The 23,438-nt window shown below is 43.5% G+C and overlaps 1 protein-coding gene across 2 annotated transcripts; it reads left to right on the top strand.

Annotated features, from left to right (window-relative positions):
* On the top strand, nucleotides 1–23,438 carry LOC110505209 (transcriptional repressor protein YY1). 2 transcript variants are annotated; one of them, XM_021584285.2, is made up of 6 exons: nucleotides 1–609; nucleotides 1,623–1,785; nucleotides 2,215–2,275; nucleotides 6,108–6,266; nucleotides 22,692–22,863; nucleotides 23,105–23,438. In XM_021584285.2, exons 1-6 carry the CDS (start codon nucleotides 108–110, stop codon nucleotides 23,143–23,145), a joined length of 1,098 nt encoding a protein of 365 aa, XP_021439960.2. In that variant the 5' UTR covers nucleotides 1–107; the 3' UTR covers nucleotides 23,146–23,438. The 2 variants fall into 2 exon arrangements, with proteins under 2 accessions (XP_021439960.2, XP_021439961.1); XM_021584286.2 differs by lacking the exons at nucleotides 22,692–22,863; nucleotides 23,105–23,438 and adding an exon at nucleotides 7,126–9,236 and having other exon boundaries at nucleotides 4–609.

Below are 23,438 nucleotides of genomic sequence, written 5' to 3'. Positions count from 1 at the left end.
AAGTCGCTATTTTCACAATGCTGTGGAGACGGGAGTAGAATAGAGTTGAGTAGGTTGAAGGCAGTAAAAAAAACATAACAGGTGTGAGGAATTCAGGGGTTTCCAACATGGCATCATGCGATACCCTGTACATCGAAACGGACGGCTCAGAGATGCCAGCTGAGATAGTGGAACTCCATGAAATCGAAGTGGAGACCATAGAGACAACAGTTGTTGGAGAGGACGACGATGAACAGCCCATGATCGCTTTACAGCCCCTTGACTCAGATGATCCACACTCAATGCATCACCATCATCAGGAGGTAATATTGGTGCAAACACGAGAAGAGGTGGTTGGTGAAGATGATTCGGACATGCACGGAGACGATGATTACGAGGACCAAATTCTTATACCTGTCCCAGTCCCTGCCGCCGAAGAGGAATATATCGAACAAACTCTAGTGACTGTCGCCGGGAAGAGTTCGGGGCGAATGAAGAAGGGGGGAAGCGTGAAGAGAAATAAAAAGAGTTACTTGGGTGCACCGGAGGCCAGTGGTAGAAAATGGGAACAGAAACAAGTACAGATAAAGACTTTGGAAGGAGAGTTTTCGGTGACCATGTGGGCATCGGGTAAGTTTAACGTTAGAGTTCTATTGAAAGTGTGTTCTTGCAAATTTACCAGCTGTGTTGTTCTTGCGTTGTGTGCCCTGTAAACTGGGCCTCGTACGGGCGTTGTTCTCTGGCTAATTTTAGCAGAATTCTTAACTGTTTTTCAAGTCCGAATTGCATGCTGTGTATTTGAAATGTTTTTGTTTTTATGGGAAGCCATGTTTTATGTGTTGATGGGCGCCGCCATGTTCCCCTGGAACAGTATGGCGGACCGGAAAAATGGCGTTGATTTGGCCGGGGAAAGATGGCGGCGGTTGGGAGCGAGCGCGCTGTTGCTGGCTCAGGGAGTAGGCCGCTGTGGCGCAGTTCAGCGCAGGGGCCTCTGTTCGAAACTTGTGAAAAGCGGGGGAGGGTAGATGACAGACTGGATATGCTACAGCTAGCCACTGTTCTAACCGCGGCGAAGAGTCGACAATAATGGAATCTCAATTATTTATATGTATCTTTAAAACAAAACAAAAACAACTAAATTGTGCAAAGTCTGCCTTGTTGGCTTTATGAGACCGACTGACCTGAGTGAGAAGATGTCGTTCGATTATTTGACTTTCGTCAGACAGTTCGCTAACGCTAGCTAACTTTAATTCTAGTGACAAACTAATGTGTGTTCACAAACTTGAAACGGCAGCCAGTTAGCTAGCTACGTTGATTAGAGTTTTTCCAAATCCCGATGTTAAGTCTGTCTGCATTGTTGCAAGTACTGCTATGGCTATTCACGAAGTCGTACCATTTAAAAACTAGGGTCATTTAAATGGAACTAAAATGTGCACTTGCTGTTCAACTGTGCAGACCAAATACTGCTTTCAACTGTAAAATATGAGATTGTATACCATTTACACAACTATGCTCCCCAGTTTTAAGGCTATACATTTTCCAGGTGCTGGGAATAGTGATTGGCATTTTAATTGGCCATTTGGGTCAGACATCAAATGCAAATAATATCCCTGTTTTAACTCTGCTCTTTTGCTCGGACTCAGATGACAAGAAGGAAATTGACCATGACACTATGGTGGAGGAGCATGTCATCGGGGAGAGTTCCCCTCCCGATTACTCCGAGTACATGACAGGGAAGAAGCTCCCGCCTGGAGGCATCCCAGGGATTGACCTGTCAGACCCCAAACAGCTGGCAGAGTTCGCCAGGTGAGCTGGTGACACAAGCACATGTTCATTAGGCACCTAAAGGAGGGAAACTGGGAGGGACTTGTCCATTTAGAAACCCTTGTTTTTGTTTTCTGTTGCAAAACATTACCTGTTTTTATTTACCTGTTATTTAACTAGGCAAGTCAGTTAAAGAACAAATTCTTATTTTCAATGACGCCTAGGAACAGTGGGTTAACTGCCTTGTTCAGGGGCAGTACGACAGATTTTTACCTTGTCAGCTCGGATTCGATCTTGCAACCTTACAGTTAACTAGTCCAACGCTCTAACAACTAGGCTACCTGCCGCCCCTGTTGCGTGATATAATAAATAAAACCATATGTAGGCTTATGTACTGTTACAACGTTCCCCTCTTGAACTCTCCTCAAGTGTAGTGAATACAAGTTCTTTGACCTATCATGTCTTTTACAGGATGAAGCCACGAAAAATAAAGGAGGACGACTCTCCCAGGACGATAGCCTGCCCCCACAAAGTAAGCATGCTCTACTAGTCTTAAGGACTAGATTCCATCGTTAGCGTTGTCAAATCCACAAGTGGTACCTTTGCGTTACCTTATCGCAGACACTGCCATTGGATGCAACAAAACCACACCCTACTTTATGTCTGACAAAATCCCTTGCAGCCACGTAGCGCGGTGGCATAAACGTACAAGTTCAAACATGATGAGCGTGATGTTCTATTGTCTACAGCTTGATTACACTGATAAGATATAGCCCCCCCCATCCAGATTTACATCAAAACATGTATATAAGCATATCATTATTTCTATCATTGATAGAGCCTAGACTTTCTAGCGCCGGTTTTGAACTTCTAACTTGGTAAGTATAATAGGAAGAGTGGCCTTTGACACGAGCAGACGCTCACCGATTTGTCAGCTGATGCTGCAGTTGCGCCTTCAAAACATCGCTATGCTAATGTTGGTCTAACTGGTATTGGAGAATGGTAACACAGCCACTAGAGCAGTGTTTGGGTAAATAATGTTAGTCACCTAGCCGGTATGCTCTGTGATTGCTCTATAAAAATCTGCATTTCGGACGGAATCCAGAACTAATGCATCAGTTATTTGTATTTTTATGCAACTTTCTGAAATGTAGAGGAATGTCTTTGTGGGTGTGAGGTGCTCGCGCATGTCTACATGTTGTGTAGCCATTAGCGATGATGCCAATGATAACTTTCTTCTGGTAGAGATGGAAAGGCGTTCCCAAAAACCTTCTCAGTTAACTAAAAAGTAGCTCATGGCTACCTGTCAGAATGATATGATTATTGGTATCTGTCCAGTGGCCATTTGTTTAGCAAACTGCAATCATATGAGTGCTACAGCAACACTGCTTAACCTCTCTGGGATACGTGGGGACGCTAGCGTCCCACCTGGCCAAAAGCCAGTGAAAATACAGAGCGCCAAATTCAAATAAATTACTATAAAAATTAATCCTTCATGAAATCACGCATGTAAGATACCAAATTAAATCTACACTTGTTGTGAATCCAGCCAACATGTCAGATTTCAAAAAGGCTTTTTGGCAAAAGCAAATGATGCTATTATCTGAGGATAGCACCATAGTAAACAAAGAGAGAAGCATATTTTTAACCTTGCAGGCGCTACACAACGCAGAAATAAAAATATAATTCATGCCTTACCTTTGACGAGCTTATTTTGTTGGCACTCCAATATGTCCCATAAACATCACACATGGTCCTTTTGTTCGATTAATTCTGTCTCTATCTATCCTATCTATCTATCTATCGTGCCATGCGAAAGTATTTGGCCCCCTTGAACTTTGCAACCTTTTGCCACATTTCAGGCTTCAAACATAAAGATATAAAACTGTATTTTTTTGTGAAGAATCAACAATAAGTGGGACACAATCATGAAGTGGAACGACATTTATTGGATATTTCAAACTTTTTTAACAAATCAAAAACTGAAAAATTGGGCGTGCAAAATTATTCAGCCCCTTTACTTTCAGTGCAGCAAACTCTCTCCAGAAGTTCAGTGAGGATCTCTGAAAGATCCAATGTTGACCTAAATGACTAATGATGATAAATACAATCCACCTGTGTAATCAAGTCTCCGTATAAATGCACCTGCACTGTGATAGTCTCAGAGGTCCGTTAAAAGCGCAGAGAGCATCATGAAGAACAAGGAACACACCAGGCAGGATACTGTTGTGAAGAAGTTTAAAGCCGGATTTGGATACAAAAATATTTCCCAAGCTTTAAACATCCCAAGGAGCACTGTGCAAGCGATAATATTGAAATGGAAGGAGTATCAGACCACTGCAAATCTACCAAGACCTGGCCGTCCCTCTAAACTTTCAGCTCATACAAGGAGAAGACCGATCAGAGATGCAGCCAAGAGGCCCATGATCACTCTGGATGAACTGCAGAGTTCTACAGCTGAGGTGGGAGACTCTGTCCATAGGACAACAATCAGTCGTATATTGCACAAATCTGGCCTTTATGGAAGAGTGGCAAGAAGAAAGCCATTTCTTAAAGATATCCATAAAAAGTGTCGTTTAAAGTTTGCCACAAGCCACCTGGGAGACACACCAAACATGTGGAAGAAGGTGCTCTGGTCAGATGAAACCAAAATTGAACTTTTTGGCGACAATGCAAAACGTTATGTTTGGCGTAAAAGCAACACAGCTGAACACACCATCCCCACTGTCAAACATGGTGGTGGCAGCATCATGGTTTGGGCCTGCTTTTCTTCAGCAGGGACAGGGAAGATGGTTAAAATTGATGGGAAGATGGATGGAGCCAAATACAGGACCTTTCTGCAAGAAAACCTGATGGAGTCTGCAAAAGACCTGAGACTGGGACGGAGATTTGTCTTCCAACAAGACAATGATCCAAAACATAAAGCAAAATCTACAATGGAATGGTTCAAAAATAAACATATCCAGGTGTTAGAATGGCCAAGTCAAAGTCCAGACCTGAATCCAATCGAGAATCTGTGGAAAGAACTGAAAACTGCTGTTCACAAATGCTCTCCATCCAACCTCACTGAGCTCGAGCTGTTTTGCAAGGAGGAATGGGAAAAAATGTCAGTCTCTCGATGTGCAAAACTGATAGAGACATACCCCAAGCGACTTACAGCTGTAATCGCAGCAAACTTAACTTAAGGGGGCTGAATAATTTTGCACGCCCAATTTGTCAGTTTTTGATTTGTTAAAAAAGTTTGAAATATCCAATAAATGTCGTTCCACTTCATGATTGTGTCCCACTTGTTGTTAATTCTTCACAAAAAAATACAGTTTTATATCTTTGTTCGAAGCCTGAAATGTGGCAAAAGGTTGCAAAGTTCAAGGGGGCCAAATACGTTCGCAAGGCACTATATATATATATATATATATATATATATATATATATATATATATCCATCCAAAATGTCAATTTATTTGGCGCGTTTGATCCAGAAAAACACCGGTTCCAACTTGCGCAACGTGACTACAAAATATCTCAAAAGTAAACTTTGCCAAAACATTTCAAACTACTTTTGTAATACAACTTTAGGTATTTTTTTAACGTAAATAATCAATGAAATTGAAGACCGGATGATCTGTGTTCAATACAGCAGGAAAACAAACTGTAGCTAGCTTTCTGGTCACGCGCCTCTATCTAACAGTATACTACAATTGACCCTCGTTTTGAACAGGGCTAATTCATTACACAGAGGAAAAACCTCAACCAATTTCTAAAGACTGGCGACATCCAGTGGAAACGGTAGGAACTACAAGAAGGTCCCTTAGAACTCTGGATTCCCAATGAAAACCCATTGAAAAGAGTGACCTAAAAAAAACTGAATGGTTTGTCCTCGGAGTTTCGCCTGCTAAATACGTTCTGTTATACTCGCAGACATGATTCAAACAGTTTTAGAAACTTCAGAGTGTTTTATATCAAAATCCTATCCAAATAGGATTTCTACCCAAATTATATCCAAATACTAATAATATGCATATCTTACCTTCTGGGGATGAGTAGCAGGCAGTTCAATTTGGGCATTCTTTTCATCCAGATGTGAAAATACTGCCCCCTGTCACCAAGAAGTTAACCAAACAGTCTCTTCCTGGTGAGCACTTGCGTTAAAGGGTAACACCCATAAATACAATTCTTAAATTTTTCCCAGACCTCAAGAGTAGTCTCCTGATGTGGTTTAAACATTGTTGAGGACATCTTTTTAAAATAGTGTGCTTTTGGGAAACCAGAAACCTGGAGAAAGGTTTAAGTGCTCTAATGTGGACCTTTTGATCTTGTCATTTCTGAAATTACACAATGATTAATTGCTACCTTTGCCTCTGCAGGGGTGCACTAAAATGTTCAGGGATAACTCGGCGATGAGGAAGCATTTGCACACCCACGGACCGCGTGTTCACGTCTGCGCCGAATGTGGAAAGGCCTTTGTTGAAAGCTCTAAACTGAAGAGGCATCAACTTGTTCATACCGGAGAGAAGCCTTTCCAGGTATGTTTCCCCCAGACCCTTTAAAATGGCTTCTAATTGAGAGATCTACTTCTTGTCTAACAATTACAGTTTCACAGGGATGCCATCTGCACTTTTCGGCGATATTTGCCATTTTGATCTCAATAGGTAATCCACATGAGTAGTGTAGAGCCGTAAAAATCGGGTGGTGGCGCTATAAAAGAGGGGCGTGAATATCTCCCTGGGAGAATCTCAATTGCATACTCCTCGTGTCCTCTCTCTCCTTGCCTTCTCAAAACTCAGCCAGAGGATGCGAGGGGTATGCAATTGATTCTCACCCTGTGTGATCACGCAACTGGGACATTTGGAATGCAACTCCAGGTAAGCAACCTGTGTTGGAAATAATACTGTGACTATAGTTGCATGTATGTTTTGAAAGCACAAATTATTACACACAAAGTTATTAATGTTAGCAAGCTGCTTTGCTGTCACACTGCCATAGAGGAAAAATGGAGCACAGTGACAGTCATGCTTGTGCCTTTACATCACTGAAAATGGTCAGTTTCTAGCCCAAACCACTCAAAAGTTATGCCCCATTTTACCGGAGCTACCTTCTCCGCTTTCTACTGCAATGCTACTCGGTATCTTGTTAGTAAAATGTTTGTCTTCCGAAAACCCCATTCTAGCAGTTTACACTGTTCTTCTTGTTTCCGTGTGCATTTTTGTCACTTTTTTGTGCCCTCACCAGTTTGCATCCCTGTGTATACATTTTGTTTGATTTGCAACACTTTCAACTTAACTTAAACATGGCATGTATAGCCAGCCATACACCCATAGGTGCCCAGATTGTCAACCAGCATTGTAGCCTCATAATAAAATCTACTCTCTCCTTCTCTTTAAGTGCACGTTTGAGGGCTGCGGTAAGCGGTTCTCTTTGGACTTTAACTTACGCACGCACGTGCGGATTCACACTGGAGACCGACCCTACGTCTGTCCGTTCGACGGCTGCAACAAGAAGTTTGCCCAATCTACCAACCTCAAGTCTCACATCCTCACACATGCTAAAGCTAAAAACAATCAGTGAACCAACCAACCACTGTGAGGATACGCCCCCCCCAATATCTTTGCCTAATGTACAGAGAAGAAAACAACAAACTCAAGATGCTTAACACCAACCCTGCCACCTTGGCACGATCTTGAAAGAAAAGCATAACGTTTCTTCTTGTGAAGATAGGAAGTTCTTGGACCTGCAACCGATAAGACAAGTTATTTATAATGCAGCACCCAAAGAGACATTTTAAAGTTATGTTCTCCATCAGCATAGCAAAATAATTGCTTTTAAATTTTGTACCCTTTTTTTAAGTGTGCATATTGTACACTTTCTCTGGCTTAGTGGTATTATGCATGTTTGTTTTCCCTGAGGATTGAAATCTATGATGGCTCTTGGAGGAGAATTTGCAGTTTGTATTTCCTTGCTTTTCCCCCCTGTAAAACGTTTATTTGGATGGGTAGGGGTGTTCTTTACAGATTTTCATTTTGTATAATTGTAATGTACACATATATTGGAATCATGTAAATAATGGCAATGTGATTTTAAGTAGTGGTTTTCTTTTATCCCTGAACTGCCAGAGAGCAAAAACATGTCATATCCATCAAATCCTTTCTGTTTAGTTGAACACACAATACAACCAGAACTGGTGAAACAGTTGCGTTATTTAAATATTTTTTACAGGCACAATTAACTTTCGCTAATACCTCCCCAATAAGCGGCCAATAAAAACCTGTCCATAAGCAAGCAATTATTCGTTTGTTTCAGACAATTCCTATTGTATTTTTTTTATTTAACCAGGTAAGACCCATTGAGGTTAAACTTCTTTTGCGAGGGTGACCTAGCAAGAAGGCAATATAAGGAAATGGCAGCGTGTACATGAAATTCTAAGTACAAACAAGACTGTCACAAGTTGGGGATGCAATTTAAAGATTAGAAACAACTGAAGCTATTGCAAACAGTGTTGTCGATCAGTCTTAAAGACAGGCAAGGACACTAAAATCCCTTAACTTTATATTTTAAAGCAGGTTGAAGGGGCATAATGGGAGAAAAAAAAATTCCACATCTCAGTTCTAGCCTTAGGAACAGACAAGGACAGCAGCGACTGTGAGCAAAGACTTTGAGTGACTGATCTGGTCAGTAAGGAACATAGATACAAAGGGAGTTGTCCTATCAATGTTTGTTTGTAAACAAGTGTACCAGTGGTTAAGAGAGAGGTCCATTGCACCATAGCATACAGATCACAGTGATGGGTGAGTGATCTAGCATTTGTAATAAATCTTAAAACACCATGATATACGCTGTGTCCAGAGTTTAAGGTACTTGCTGGGGCCTGCGTATAGACTATCACCATAATCCGGCACTGATAAAGTGCTTTGAACAAGATCCTTTACTAACATTGAAACGCAAGATTTGTTCCTAAAATAGAAACCCAATTTCAGTTTCTCGATCAAGTTATGTGCTGTTTAAAATTCAGGTTTTTATCTAACCACTTCCCAAGATACTTAGGAGGTGACTGTATCAATTTGCTGGCCTTAGTTAAAATCTGCAAGTGACTCCGTCTGTTTACTTTCAGGGAAGAGAATCATAAGTTTCAATTTGAAAAGCTACCTTTGACATCAAAGCCAACTAAGTCCTGAAAAGCCTCAATATTAGATGCGCTAGAATAAATTATTTTGTAATCAGCATGGAGATTTGCAGAGTCAACAGTCTTCCCTATATCATTTATATACAGTGTAAAAAGGATGGGACCTAAAATTGAGGCCTGGGGAACTCCTTTTGTAAGCCTTTGAAACTCCAATTCCATACCCTTCTGTGCTACACACTGTTTTGTCAGAAAGGTAGTTTTGGAACCAATCCATTGCATCAGTGCTTTTAAAACAACCTTTTTTAGTCTATTCAACAGCAAGGCATAGTCAAGTGTCGAAGACCTTTGATAAGTCAATAAAATGTGAAAAACAGTGTTTTTTTTTTCTTGTCATGAGTATCTAGAATATCACCTACAACGCTACTTACTGCAGTAATTGTACAATGCTTGGCTCTAAAACCTGACTGGAATTGAGAACTGAGTTATTATGAAGAAAGTGAGTTCACCAGGTTTTACATATCTTTTGCCAGTGCAGACAGTAACCAGGTAGGCCAGTTGAGAACAAGTTGTCATTTACAACTGCGACCTGGCCAAGATAAAGCAAAGCAGTGTGACACAAACAACACAGAGTTACACATAAACAAAGACAGTCAATAACACAATAGAAAAATCTGTGTACAGTGTGTGCAAATGTAGAAGAGTAGGGAGGTAGGCAATAAATAGGCCCTAGAGGTGAAAATAATTACGATTTAGCATAAATACTGGAGTAATAGATGTACAGATGATAATGTGCAAGTAGAGATACTGGGGTGCAAGAGGGTAAGTTATAATATGGGGTTGAGGTTGTCGGGTGTGCTATTTACAGTTTGGCTGTGTACAGGTACAGTGATCAATTCAAACATTTTCAAATTTTATTTGTCACTTACATATGGTTAGCAGATGTAAATGCGAGCGTAGTGAAATGCTTGTGCTTCTAGTTCCGACAATGCAGTAATAACCAACGAGTAATCTAACCTAACAATTTCACAACCGCTACCTTATACACACAAGTGTAAAGCGATGAAGAATATGTACATAAAGATATATGAATGAGTGATGGTACAGAACGGCATAGGGAAGTTGCAGTAGATGGTATTGAATACAGTGGGGAGAACAAGTATTTGATACACTGCCGATTTTGCAGGTTCTCCTACTTACAAAGCGTGTAGAGGTCTGTCATTTTTATCATAGGTACACTTCAACTGTGAGAGACGGAATCGAAAACAAAAATACAGAAAATCACATTGTATGATTTTTAAGTAATTCATTTGCATTTTATTGCATGACAAGTATTTGATCACCTACCAACCAGTAAGAATTCCGGCTCTCACAGACCTGTTAGTTTTTCTTTAAGAAGCCCTCCTGTTCTCCACTCATTACCTGTATTAACTTCTCCTATTTGAACTCGTTATCTGTATAAAAGACACCTGTCCACACACTCAATCAAACAGACTCCAACCTCTCCACAATGGCCAAGACCAGAGAGCTGTGTAAGGACATCAGGGCTAAAATTGTAGACCTGCACAAGGCTGGGATGGGCTACAGGACAATAGGCAAGCAGCTTGGTGAGAAGGCAACAACTGTTGCAACAATTATTAGAAAATGGAAGAAGTTCAAGATGACGGTCAATCACCCTCGGTCTGGGGCTCCATGCAAGATCTCACCTCGTGGGGCATCAATGATCATGAGGAAGGTGAGGGATCAGCCCAGAACTACACGTCAGGACCTGGTCAATGACCTGAAGAGAGCTGAGACCATAGTCTCAAAGAAAACCATTAGTAACACACTACACCGTCCCCCTGCTCAAGGTCCCCCTGCTCAAGCTGGCGCATGTCCAGGCCCGTCTGAAGTTTGCCAATGGCCATCTGGATGATCCAGAGGAGGAATGGGAGAAGGTCATGTGGTCTGATGAGACACAAATAGAGCTTTTTGGTCTAAACTCCACTCGCCATGTTTGGAGGCAGAAGAAGGATGAGTACAACCCCAAGCACACCATCCCAACCGTGAAGCATGGAGGTGGAAACATCATTCTTTGGGGATGCTTTTCTGCAAAGGGGACAGGACGACTGCACCATATTGAGGGGAGGATGGATGGGGACATGTATCACGAGATCTTGGCCAACAACCTCCTTCCCTTAGTAAGAGCATTGAAGATGGGTCGTGGCTGGGTCTTCCAGCATGACAACGACCCGAAACACACAGCCAAGGCAACTAAGGAGTGGCTCCATAGGAAGCATCTCAAGGTCCTGGAGTGGCCTAGCCAGTCTCCAGACCTGAACCCAATAGAAAATCTTTGGAGGGAGCTGAAAGTCCGTATAGCCCAGCAACAGCCCCAAAACCTGAAGGATCTGGTGAAGGTCTGTATGGAGGAGTGGGCCAAAATCCCTGCTGCAGTGTGTGTAAACCTGGTCAAGAACTACAGGAAACATATGATCTCTGTAATTGCAAACAAAGGTTGTTGTACCAAATATTAGGTTCTGCATTTCTGATGTTTCAAATACTTATTTCATGCAATAAAATGCAAATTAATTACTTAAAAATCATACAATGTGATTTTCTGGATTTTTGTTTTAGATTCCGTCTCTCAAGTGTACCTATGATAAAAATTACAGACCTCTACATGCTTTGTAAGTAGGAAAACCTGCAAAATCGGCAGTATATCAAATACTTGTTCTCCCCACTGTACCTATGAGATGAGTAATGTAGGGTATGCAAACATTATATTAAGTGGCATTGTTTAAAGTGGCTAGTGATATATATATATATTTTTACATGTATGGCAGCAGCCACTCAATGTTAGTGGTAGCTGTTTAACAGTCTGATTGCCTTGAGATAGAAGCTGTTTTTCAGTCTCTCGGTCCCTGCTTTGATGCACCTGCACTGACCTCGCCTTCTGGATGTTAGCGGGGTGAACAGGCAGTGGCTCGGGTGGTTGTTGTCCTTGATGATCTTTATGGCCTTCCTGTGACATCGGGGGGTGTAGGTGTCCTGGAGGGCAGGTAGTTTGCCCCCGGTGATGCGCTGTGCAGACCTCACTACCCTCGGGAGAGCCTTAAAGGTTGTGGTCGGAGCAGTTGCTGTACCAGGTGGTGATACAGCCCGACAGGATGCTCTCGATTGCCCATCTGTAAAAGTTTGTGAGTGCTTTTTGTGACAAGCCAAATGTCTTAATTCCCCTGAGGTTGAAGAGGCACTGCTGCGCCTTCTTCACCACGCTGTCTGTGTGGGTGGACCAATTCAGTTTGTCTGCGATGTGTACGCCGAGGAACTTAAAACTTCTCCCCTCTCCACTACTGTCCCGTCGAGGTGGGTGCTCCCTCTGCTGTTTCCTGAAGTCCACGATCATCTCCTTTGTTTTGTTGACATTGAGTGTGAGGTTATTTTCCTGACACCACACTCCGAGGGCCCTCACCTCCTCCCTGTAGGCCGTCTCGTCGTTGTTGGTAATCAAGCCTACCACTGTAGAGTCATCTGCAAACTTGATGATTGAGTTGGATGCGTGCATGGCCACGCATTCGTGGGTGAACAGGGAGTACAGGAGAGGGCTCAGAACGCACCCTTGTGGGGCCCCAGTGTTGAGGATCAGCGGGGTGGAGATGTTGTTACCTACCCTCACCAGCTGGGGGCGGCCCGTCAGGAAGTCCAGTACCCAGTTGCACAGGGCGGGGTCGAGACCCAGGGTCTAGAGTTTGATGACGAGTTTGGAGGGCACTATGGTGTTAAATGCTGAGCTGTAGTCGATGAACAGCATTCTCACATTGGTATTCCTCTTGTCCAGATGGGTTAGGGCAGTGTGCAGTGTGGTTGCGATTGCGTCGTCTGTGGACCTATTGGGGCGGTAAGCAAATTTGAGTGGGTCTAGGGTGTCAGGTAGGGTGGAGGTGATATGCACTTCAATGCACTTCATGATGATGAAAGTGAGTGCTACGGGGCAGTAGTTGTTTAGCTCAGTTCCCTTAGCTTTCGTGGGAACAGGAACAATGGTGGTCCTCTTGAAGCATGTGGGAACAGCAGACTGGGATAAGGATTGATTAAATATGTATGTAAACACACCAGCAAGCTGGTCTGCGCATGCTCTGAGGACGCGGCTTGGGATGCCGTCTGGGCCTGCAGCCTTGCGAGGGTTAACACGTTTAAATGTTTTACTCACTGCAGTGAAGGAGAGTCCGCAGGTTTTGGTAGCGGGTCATGTCAATGGCACTGTATTGTCCTCAAAGCGAGCAAATAAGTTGTTTAGTCTGTCTGGGAGCAAGACATCCTTTTTGTAATCCGTGATTGACAGTCGACCCTGCCACATACCTCTTGTGTCTGAGCCATTGAATTGCGACTCTACTTTGTCTCTATACTGACGCTGAGCTTGTTTGATTGCCTTGCGGAGAGGAATAGCTACACTGTTTGTATTCGGTCACCTTGCCCTGGTTAAAAGCAGGAGTTCGGAGTTTTGGTTGGGGAATGTTTTAATAGTTGCTCTGGGTACGACATCGCCAATGCACTTGCTAATGAACTCGCTCAGCGAATCAGCGTATTCGTCAATGTTGTTGTTTGCTTCGATTACGTGGATTGAGATATGTTCCGCATTACGTCAATCTTGAAGCATGGAATCAGATTGGTCGGACCAGCGTTGAACAGACCTGAGAGCGTGTGCTTCCTGTTTTAGTTTCTGTCTATAGGCTGGACGCAACAAAATGGAGTCGTGGTCATCTTTTCCGAAAGGAGGGCGGGGGAGGGCCTTATATGCGTCGCGGAAGTTAGCATAACAATGATCCAGGGTTTTACCAGCCCTGGTAGCACAATCGATATAGTCTTGTTTTCAGATTAGCCTTGTTAAAATCCCCAGCTGCAATGAATGCAGCCTCAGGATATGTGGTTTCCACATAAGCTGCTCAGACAGCTGATGCTTAAAGTTAGTGAGGGAGATATAAGACTCGCGCTTCAGAGATTTTTGCAATTCGTTCCAGTCATTGGCAGCAGAGAACTGTAAGGAAAGGCGGCCAGATGAAGTGTTGGCTTTGGGGATGACAAGTGCAATGTACCTGCTGGAGCGTGTGCTTCGGGTGAGTGTTGCTATGGTGACCAGTGAGCTGAGATAAGGCGGGGCTTTACCTAGCAATGACTTATAGATGACCTGGAGCCAGGGGGTTTAGCGACGACTATGAAGTGAGGGCCAGCCAATGAGAGCATACAGGTCGTGGTGGTGGGTAATATATGTGGCTTTGGTGATAAAACGGATGGCACTGTGATAGACTACATCCAGTTTGCTAAGTAGAGTGTTGGGGGGTATTTTGTAAATTACATCGCCGAAGTCAAGGATCAGTATGATAGTCAGTTTTACGAGGGTATGTTTGGCGGCATGAGTGAAGGAGGCTTTGTTGCAAAATAGGAAGCCGATTCTAGATATAATTTTGGATTGGAGATGCTTAATGTGAGTCTGGAAGGAGAGTTTACAGTCTAACCAGACACCTAGGTATTTGTAGTTGTCCACATATTCTAGGTCAGAACCGTCCAGAGTAGTGATGCTAGTCAGGCGGGTGGGTGCGGGCAGCAATTGGTTGAAGAGCATGCACTTCGTTTTACTAGCATTTAAGAGCAGTTGGAGGCCATGGAAGGAGTGTTGTATGGCGTTGAAGCTCGTTTGGAGGGTTTTTAGCACAGTCTCCAAGGAAGGGCTATCATTGATATATACACAGAAAAGAGTCGGCCTGAGAATTGAACCCTGTGGCACCCCCATAGAGACTGCCAGTGGTCCGGACAACAGGCCCTCCAATTTGACACACTGAACTCTATCGGAGAAGTAGTTGGTGAACCAGGCGAGGCAGTCATTTAATAAGCCAAGGCTATCAAGTCTGCCGATAAGAATGCGGTGATTGACAGTGTCGAAAGCCTTGGCCAGGTCAATGAAGACAGCTGCACAGTACTGTATTTTATCGATGGCAGTTATGATATAATTTAGAACCTTGAGCGTGGCTGAGGTGCACCCATGACCAGCTCGGAAACCAGATTGCATAGTGGAGAAGGTACGTTGGGATTCGATATGGTCGGTGATCTGTTTATTAAGTTGGCTTTCAAAGATTTTAGAAAGGCAGGGCAGGATGGATATTGGTCTATAACAGTTTGGGTCTAGAGTGTCTCCCCCTTTGAAGAGGGGGATGACCGCAGCAGCTTTCCAATCTTTGGCGATCTCAGATGATACGAAAGAGAGGTTGAACAGGCTAGTAATAGGAGTGGCAACAATTTTGGCTGATAATTTTAGAAAGAGAAGGTCCAGATTGTCTAGCCCACTGATTTGTAGGGATCCAGATTTAGCGGTTGTGGGGTGCTGCGAGGGGTGCTGCAGGGGGTGCTGAGATGTTGGCAGCCAGATGGAATGCATGGCCAGCCGTGGAAAAATGCTTATTGAAATGATCGATAATCATAGATTTATCGGTGGTGACAGTGCTTCCTGTCCTCAGTGCAGTGGGCAGCTGAGAGGAGGTGCTCTTATGCCTTATGTAAAGGCGTGACAGGCTGCTTTCCAGACTTTTGGAATGGTATTACTCACCAATTAAATATTTAATATGAAAGTGAGAGGGGCAGCAATGATCTCTGCACCAATTTTTAGAAAATAAGCGTTTAATTCATCCTGGCCAGCCGTTTTCTTAATATCAATACATGCGAGTGCCTTTTACAACTTCTGAAAGCTCAATCTCGGTAAAATTGATTTAGTGGTTTTCCATAATTTCGAAGCTAGATTTGCATTTCCGTGTTAACAAGGTGGACTTATTTCTCAGTACCCTGAATAACTGCCATTCAGCCTGGGAATTACCCTTTCTGGCTTTGGCCCATTGTGTATTTGTTTATGGATCAAATCAGATAATTCACCTGTAAACCAGGCTAACAACATTGTCTTGAATGAAGTGTCTGAGCTGTAAATTGAGGACCAATTAAATCAGATTCCCTCCCTCCCGCAAAAAAATTGAGGAAGACAACTGATTAAATATTTTTAAACAAATATTTTTTGGTTAATGTAAAAATACCTATCACATTTAGTAATGACAGAATGCATTTGAAACTTCACCCACGTTATAACTTCACACACTTCACACACTTGTTTGACTTAATATTTTTTTTATCGATAGTCGGCTGGAAAAGGTGCTTAGGTAGCGGCAGATAGCCTAGCGGTTAAGAGCGTTGGGCCAGTAACAAAAAGGTTGGTGGTTCAATTGCTGAGCCGGCAAGGTGGAAAAACTTGCCGTTCTGCCCATGAGCAACACAGTTAACCCCCCAACAACTGCCCCATGGGCCTCGATCACATCAACCGTGATTTGCATTTTGGTACACCAGAAGTACATTCATTTCCAATAGAACGCTGCATTTTCCTTGCAGCATTGCGTTGCAGATGCAGTGCGTTCTGTGGTGCATACGTTGGATTTAACGAACTATGCGTGGACGGTTTGACAGAAATGTTAGCAGAAGGTGAATGTTGGACTTTTGTTACACACAAATCCAGATGATACTGTGTACTATTTTGCGTAAGACACTGTCGGTGTGATCAAGGCATAAGGCAGCCCACACACCTCTCTGATTCCACCCCATACAATCGTATAATCGACGACTATCATCAGAAATCAAGCGATATGAATCAGACATTGGGGCGCCGCCTGACCCACTAGTTGGTCAGATAGTTCAAATCAACGTTTCATTTTGTGGTGTAGATGTACTGTGTTGACAATGACACAATAACGCGAGAACACATTTCCAGCATGGCCGACGACCAGACCTCCCTTGCCTTGCCCGCCATCGGAAGCAAAATGGTCATTAATAAATAATAAGTGCATTGCATTTGTAGCTCCGAAATTAATACAAAATATTTAAAACATTGTTTTAAACTTCCTCTAAACGAGCTCCGGCAACTCGTGACCCAGCTGGCTAGCTTAACTGACATTGCAAATCCGACCACGACTCCATCTTGCTTGTGCCGTCCTATAGGCAGAAACTCAAACAGGATGTACCCGTGACAAGAACCATTCAACACTGGTCTGACCAATCGGAGTCCACGCTTCAAGATTGTTTTGATCGCGTGGACTGGAAAATGTTCTGGGAAGCCTCAGACAATAACATTGATTTATACACTGACTCGGTGAGTGAGTTTATTAGGAAGTGCATTGGAGATGTTGTACCCACTGTGACTACTAAAGCCTATCCCAACCAGAAACCTTGGATAGAAGGCGACATTCGCGCAAAACTGAAAGCACGAACCACGAACCACCTCATTCAAACATGGAAAGAGGTTGGGGGAATGTGGCCGATTAAAAACTGTAGTTATTCCCTCCGCAAGGCAATCAAACAAGCGAAATGTCGGTATAGGGACAAAAGGGAGTCGCAATTCAACGGCCCAGACACGAGACGTATGTGGCAGGGTGGACAGGCAATTATGGACTACAAAAAGAAAACCAGCCACGTCACGGACACCGATGTCTTGCTCCCAGACAAGCTAAACACCGTCTTTGCCCGCTTTGAGGATAATACAGTGCCACTGACGCGGCCCGCTATGAAGGACAGCGGGCTCTCCTTCTCCATGGCCGAAGTGAGTAAAACATTTAAATGTGTTAACACTCGCAAGGCTGCTGGCCCAGACAGCATCCCTAGCCGCATCCGCATGCGCAGACCAGCTGGCTGGTGTGTTTACGGACATATTCAATCGCTCCCATATCCCAGTCTGCTGTCCCCACATGCTTCAAGATGGCCACCATTGTTCCTGTACCAAAGAAGGCAAAGATAACTGAACTAAATGACTATTGCCCTGAAGCACTCACTTCTGTCATCATGAAGTGCTTTGAGAGACTTGTTAAGGATCATTTCACCTCCACCTTACCTGCCCACCCTACACCCACTTCAGTTTGCATACTGCCCCAACAGGTCCACAGACGATGCAATCTCCATCACACTGCACACTGCCCTACCCCATCTGGACAAGAGGAATACCTATGTAAGAATGCTGTTCATTGACTAGAGCTCAGCATTCAACACCATAGTACCCCCCCCCCCCCCCCCCCCCCAAGCTCATCATTAAGCTTAAGGCCCTGGGTCTCAACGCTGACCTGTGTAATTGGGTAACAGTAACTTTCTGATGGGCCGCCCCCAGGTGGTGAAGGTAGGAAACAACATCTCCACTTCGCTGATCCTCAACACTGGGGCCCCACAAGGATGCGTGTTCTTTCCTGTACTCCTTGTTCACCTATGATTGCGTGGCCATGCATGCCTCCAACTCAATCATCAAGTTTGCAGACGACACAACAGTACTGGGCTTGATTACCAACAATGACGAGACAGCCTACAGGGAGGAGGTGAGGGCACTCGAAGTGTGGTGTCAGGAAAACAACCTCTCACTCAATGTCATCAAAACAAAGGGGATGATTGTGGACTTCAGGAAACAGCAGAGGGAGCACCCCCCCCCCCCTATCCACATCGACGGGGCAGTAGTGGAGAAGGTGGAACGTTTCAAGTTCCTCGGCGTACACATCACAGACAAACTGAAATGGTCCACCCACACAGACAGCGTGGTGAAGAAGGCTGAAGAAATTTGTCTTGTCACCTAAATCCCTCACACACTTTTACAGATGCACAATCGAGAGCATCCTGTCGGGCTGTATCACCCACCGCCTGGGACGGCAACTACACCACAAGCCTCTCCCGAGGGTAGTGCGTGGTCTGCACAACTTATCACCGGGGGCAAAATACCTGCCCTCCGGCACACCTACAGCACCCGATGTCACAGGAAGGCCAAAAATATCATCAAGGACAACAACCACCCGAGCTACCGCCTGTTCACCCCGCTATCATCCAGAAGTTGAGGTCAGTACAGGTGCATCAAAGCTGGGACCGAGAGACTGAATAACAGCTTCTATCTTAAGGCCATCAGACTGCTAAACAGCCATCACTAACATAGAGAGGCTGCTGCCAACATACAGATCCATATCACTGTCCACTTTAATTAATGGATTTAATAAAGGTATCACTAGTCACTTTAAATAATGCCACTTTAATAATGTTTACATATCCTACATTACTCATCTCATATGTACAGTATATACTGTATTTCATACCATCTATTGCATCTTGCCTATGCCGCACAGCCATCTCTCATCCATATATTTATATGTACATATTCTTATCCCTTTACATTTGTGTGTATAAGGTAGTTGTTGTGAATTTGTTAGATTACTTGTTAGATATTACTGCACTGTCAGAACTAGCAGCACAAGCATTTCGCTACGCTCGCATTAACATCTGCTAACCATGTGTATGTGACAAATAAAATGTGATGTTCTGATTTTACAGCCCATTGTTACAAAATTATTTACAAACAGAAGAAAAATCACCATTACAATAACAACACAGTAACATAACAATACTGGTTCAGACAACATATAATGGCAACAACCTCACTAGTGTTCTGACTTTACTTTCATTAATCTGATGACTGTTATTTATTTAATCCACTAACTATGTTTAATTGTTACCCGATTAAATAACGGAAGAGGTTGTTTAAAGAGTTACCATCTCCTGAATTAAACTCTAAGGTATATCTAGTTCATCGATAAATAGTCATCTTATTAATCAAATCAAATCAAATGTATTTATATAGCCCTTCGTACATCAGCTGATATCTCAAAGTGCTGTACAGAAACCCAGCCTAAAACCCCAAACAGCAAGCAATGCAGGTGTAGAAGCACGGTGGCTAGGAAAAACTCCCTAGAAAGGCCAAAACCTAGGAAGAAACCTAGTGAGGAACCAGGCTATGTGGGGTGGCCAGTCCTCTTCTGGTTGTGCCGGGTGGAGATTATAACAGAACATGGCCAAGATGTTCAAATGTTCATAAATGACCAGCATGGTAGAATAATAATGAGGCAGAACAGTTGAAACTGGAGCAGCAGCACGGCCAGATGGACTGGGGACAGCAAGGAGTCATCATGTCAGGTAGTCCTGAGGCATGGTCCTAGGGCTCAGGTCCTCCGAGAGAGAGAAAGAAAGAGAGAATTAGAGAGAGCACACTTAAATTCACACAGGACACCGAATAGGACAGGAGAAGTACTCCAGATATAACAAACTGACCCTAGCCCCCCGACACATAAACTACTGAAACATAAATACTGGAGGCTGAGACAGGAGGGGTCAGGAGACACTGTGGCCCCATCCGAGGACACCCCCGGACAGGGCCAAACAGGAAGGATATAACCCCACCCACTTTTCCAAAGCATAGCCCCCACACCACTAGAGGGATATCTTCAACCACCAACCTACCATCCTGAGACAAGGCCGAGTATAGCCCACAAAGATCTCCGCTACGGCACAACCCTCCGCCACAGCACAACCCTCTTATCATATCATCATTCTGAACATTCGTAACCTCATGCATCTGCAAAAACCCCAGCTGTGCTCATGATTGCACACTGAATGGCGCCGAAGGGGATGGCTGCCGCCTTATCGTCTCTTAACCAACCATGCTATTTTGTTTGTTTTTTCGCGTTGTTCGTAACTTGTTTTGTACATAATGTTGCTGCTACCATCTCTTATGACCGAAAAGAGCTTCTGGACATCAGAACTGACATTACTCACCTCAGATTTGACGAAGAGTTTTTCTTCAATCAGTCGGACGGGGGGGATATACTACTACAGACACCCGACCAGGACCAGATCCCTGATCCCTGTCAGATCCCTGTCATTCGCTGGAGAAGGAAAATTAGATTTTGCTGAAAAATATCAGGGTGCCTTGTGAGGATCAGGCAATGAGTGGCTAATCTGCCTTTGCCTTCCATCCTGCTAGCTAACCATCAATCGCTGGAAAATAAATGGGACCAACTGAATTAACGTATATACTACCAACGGGACATTAAAAACTGAAATATCTAATGTTTCACCAAGTCGTGACTGAACGACGACATTAACAACATACAACTGGTGGGTTATACACTCTATCAGCAGGATAGAACAGCAGCCTCTGGTAAGACACGGGGCGGAGGCCTATGCATATATGTAAACAACAGCTGGTGCACGATATCTAAGGAAGTCTCAAGGGTTTGCTCGCCTGAGGTAGAATATCTCATGATAAGCTGTGGACCACACTATCTACCTAGAGAGTTTTCATCTGTATTTTTTTGTAGCTGTCAACATACCACCACAGACCGATGCTGGCACTAAAACCGCACTCAGTGAGCTGTATACCGCAATAAGCAAACAGGAAAACACTCATCCAGAGGCGCCGGCCCTAGTGGGCGGGGACTTTAATGCAGGGAAACTTAAATCAGTTTTACCTAAATTCTATCAGCATGTTAAATGTGCAACCAGAGGGTAAAATATTCTTAACCACCTTTACTCCACACACAGAGACGCGTACAATGCTCTCCCTCGCCCTCCAGTTGGCAAATCTGATTACAGGCTCAAAATGGCCAGAAACAAAGACCTTTCTTCTAAAACTCGTCAGTCTATTATTGTTCTGAGAAATGAAGGCTATTCCATGCGAGAAATTGCCAAGAAACTGAAGATCTCGTATAACGCTGTGTACTACTCCCGTCACAGAACAGCGTAAACAGGCTCTAACCAAAATAGAAAGAGGAGTGGGAGGCCCCAGTGCATAACTGAGTAAGAGGACAAGTACATTAGTGTCTAGTTTGAGAAACAGATGCCTCAAGTCCTCAACTGGCAGCTTCATTAAATAGTACCTGCAAAATACCAGTCTCAACGTCAACAGTGAAGAGGCGACTCCGGAATGCTGTCCTTCTAGGCAGAGTTCCTCTGTCCGGTGTCTGTGTTATTTTGCCCATCTTAATCTTTTATTTTTATTGGCCAGTCTGTGATATGGATTTTTCTGTGCAACTCTGCTTAGAAGGCCAGCATCCCAGAGTTGCCTCACCAGAATTGTACTGTCAGAGAGAGTGGTGGAGGTGAGGGTCATTAATGTTCTGTTTTATATTCTGTGAACATAATAAATGGTTTTGTCTTTTTGTAATATCTCTGTGGGTTCTGGGCAAAACAATTGGCTTAGAACTTCTTCCTTTGGCCTCACCTTTTAAATAAGACATTCATTGAAAGAATCCTAACCTTCTGCTTCCTTGGGTGGTATGGTTTGGCAGTGCCAAGTCTCAAAGCATCCCATCACTCTACAAATCAAGAACCATCCATAAATCCAGACAATTTTACTAAGACTATGTGACCAGTACCAACTGCTGCTGTCAGGTCTTACCCCTGCCCCATGGCTAGCTATCAGAGGGTTATGACTGAAAAAATTACATTAAAATCCTGGATCCTATCCTCTGCTGTTGTGATAATAATGGTAATTCCTAAGTTATTTAAACTTTTCCCATAGCGATTTGTGTTTTGCCTCTAGTTTATATCAGGGCTCCTTTTTCAATCATCTTAATAAAATACTATGTGCAATTGCTCTGATTTGAAAATGTGATTCAGTATTATTTACTATTGTGTTATCTTCCTATTGTTTCCTCTAGAATTGGTTTGGGAATGAAAGAAGAAAATTGGCCCAGAGTCAAGCTGTCCCTCAAATAAAACTAAGCTCTACAAATGTAACATGTCAGCTTACAACCTGTTTATGAGGGATCACCGTAAAGCAAAAGGTGTACCCACTAAAATTCTCAGGCAGAGGGCTGGCATTTGATTTATAAAAACATCTGTGGTAGCTGTGCCTTGTTGGTTTACATTGTTGATATTCAAGTAAGCAGATTTCTGGATCACTGGTAGAAGCGTGGAATGTGTACACCTGATTTTCCTTTACTAATGCCTTATTTCTGTTTCTGTTTAGATGAAGCAAGTGGACATGGCAGAATTCCAAATGGCTGTGGCTGCCAAGAAGGTGGTCATTGAAGTAGAGGGCATGCCAGGTGGAATAGAGTTTTTTAAAAAGCCTTCCCACTATGGCATGGACCAACTATCTACCATTTTGGAGGCAGGCCATGGCATCAAGTTCACAATAAGTAAGATGCAACACTCTACAATGTTTCAATTCAGAATTGTAATGTCTTGGTCATTGAGATGAACAACATTGACATGTACAGTACAGGCAGTGGCTTGACCCATTACTTTAGACAATCATGACATTCCCTTTGAACAGATACCCATTGTGGCCACTGCTCTCGCTAAAGGGCAACGGTGGGCTTGTCTGCTGATTATGAAAATATGGAGCAAATGTTTGATTTTTTGAATATCTGTTTTCAGCTGGGGGTGGTGCTGGGCCTAGAGGTGGCGGTAGGAGTTGAGATGGGAGTGGAGCTGGGCCTGGAACAGGGAAAATTACATCCAGCCAACTTGACACAAATGTGGGAAGCATTGGAGTCGACATAGGCCAGCATCCCTGGTGAACGCTTCCAACACATTGTAGAGTTAAATCAAATTGTATTTTTCACATGCGCCGAACACAATAGGTAGACCTGTCGTGGAAGAATCAGAATTTGTTGGTAACATATGTAAGATGTTTTTCATATTCATCATATGTTTGTACTTCTCATCAAGAATGTTATTTTTGTATAATACTGTGGCAGGGTTGCAGTAT

This window comes from Oncorhynchus mykiss, chromosome 25 (genome assembly GCF_013265735.2).
Source record: "Oncorhynchus mykiss isolate Arlee chromosome 25, USDA_OmykA_1.1, whole genome shotgun sequence".
Classification (NCBI taxonomy): domain Eukaryota; kingdom Metazoa; phylum Chordata; class Actinopteri; order Salmoniformes; family Salmonidae; genus Oncorhynchus; species Oncorhynchus mykiss.
The sequence above is the reverse complement of the archived record's forward strand: the minus strand, read 5'-3'. Positions and strand labels throughout refer to the sequence as shown.

Coding starts and splice junctions, on each gene's coding strand:
- LOC110505209 (XM_021584285.2), top strand. CDS start 108: ATGGCATCATGCGATACCCTGTACATCGAAACGGACGGCTCAGAGATG. Junction 6,267..22,691: donor CCGGAGAGAAGCCTTTCCAG/GTATGTTTCCCC, acceptor GTTTCTGTTTAG/ATGAAGCAAGTGGACATGGC. Junction 22,864..23,104: donor TGGCATCAAGTTCACAATAA/GTAAGATGCAAC, acceptor ATCTGTTTTCAG/CTGGGGGTGGTGCTGGGCCT.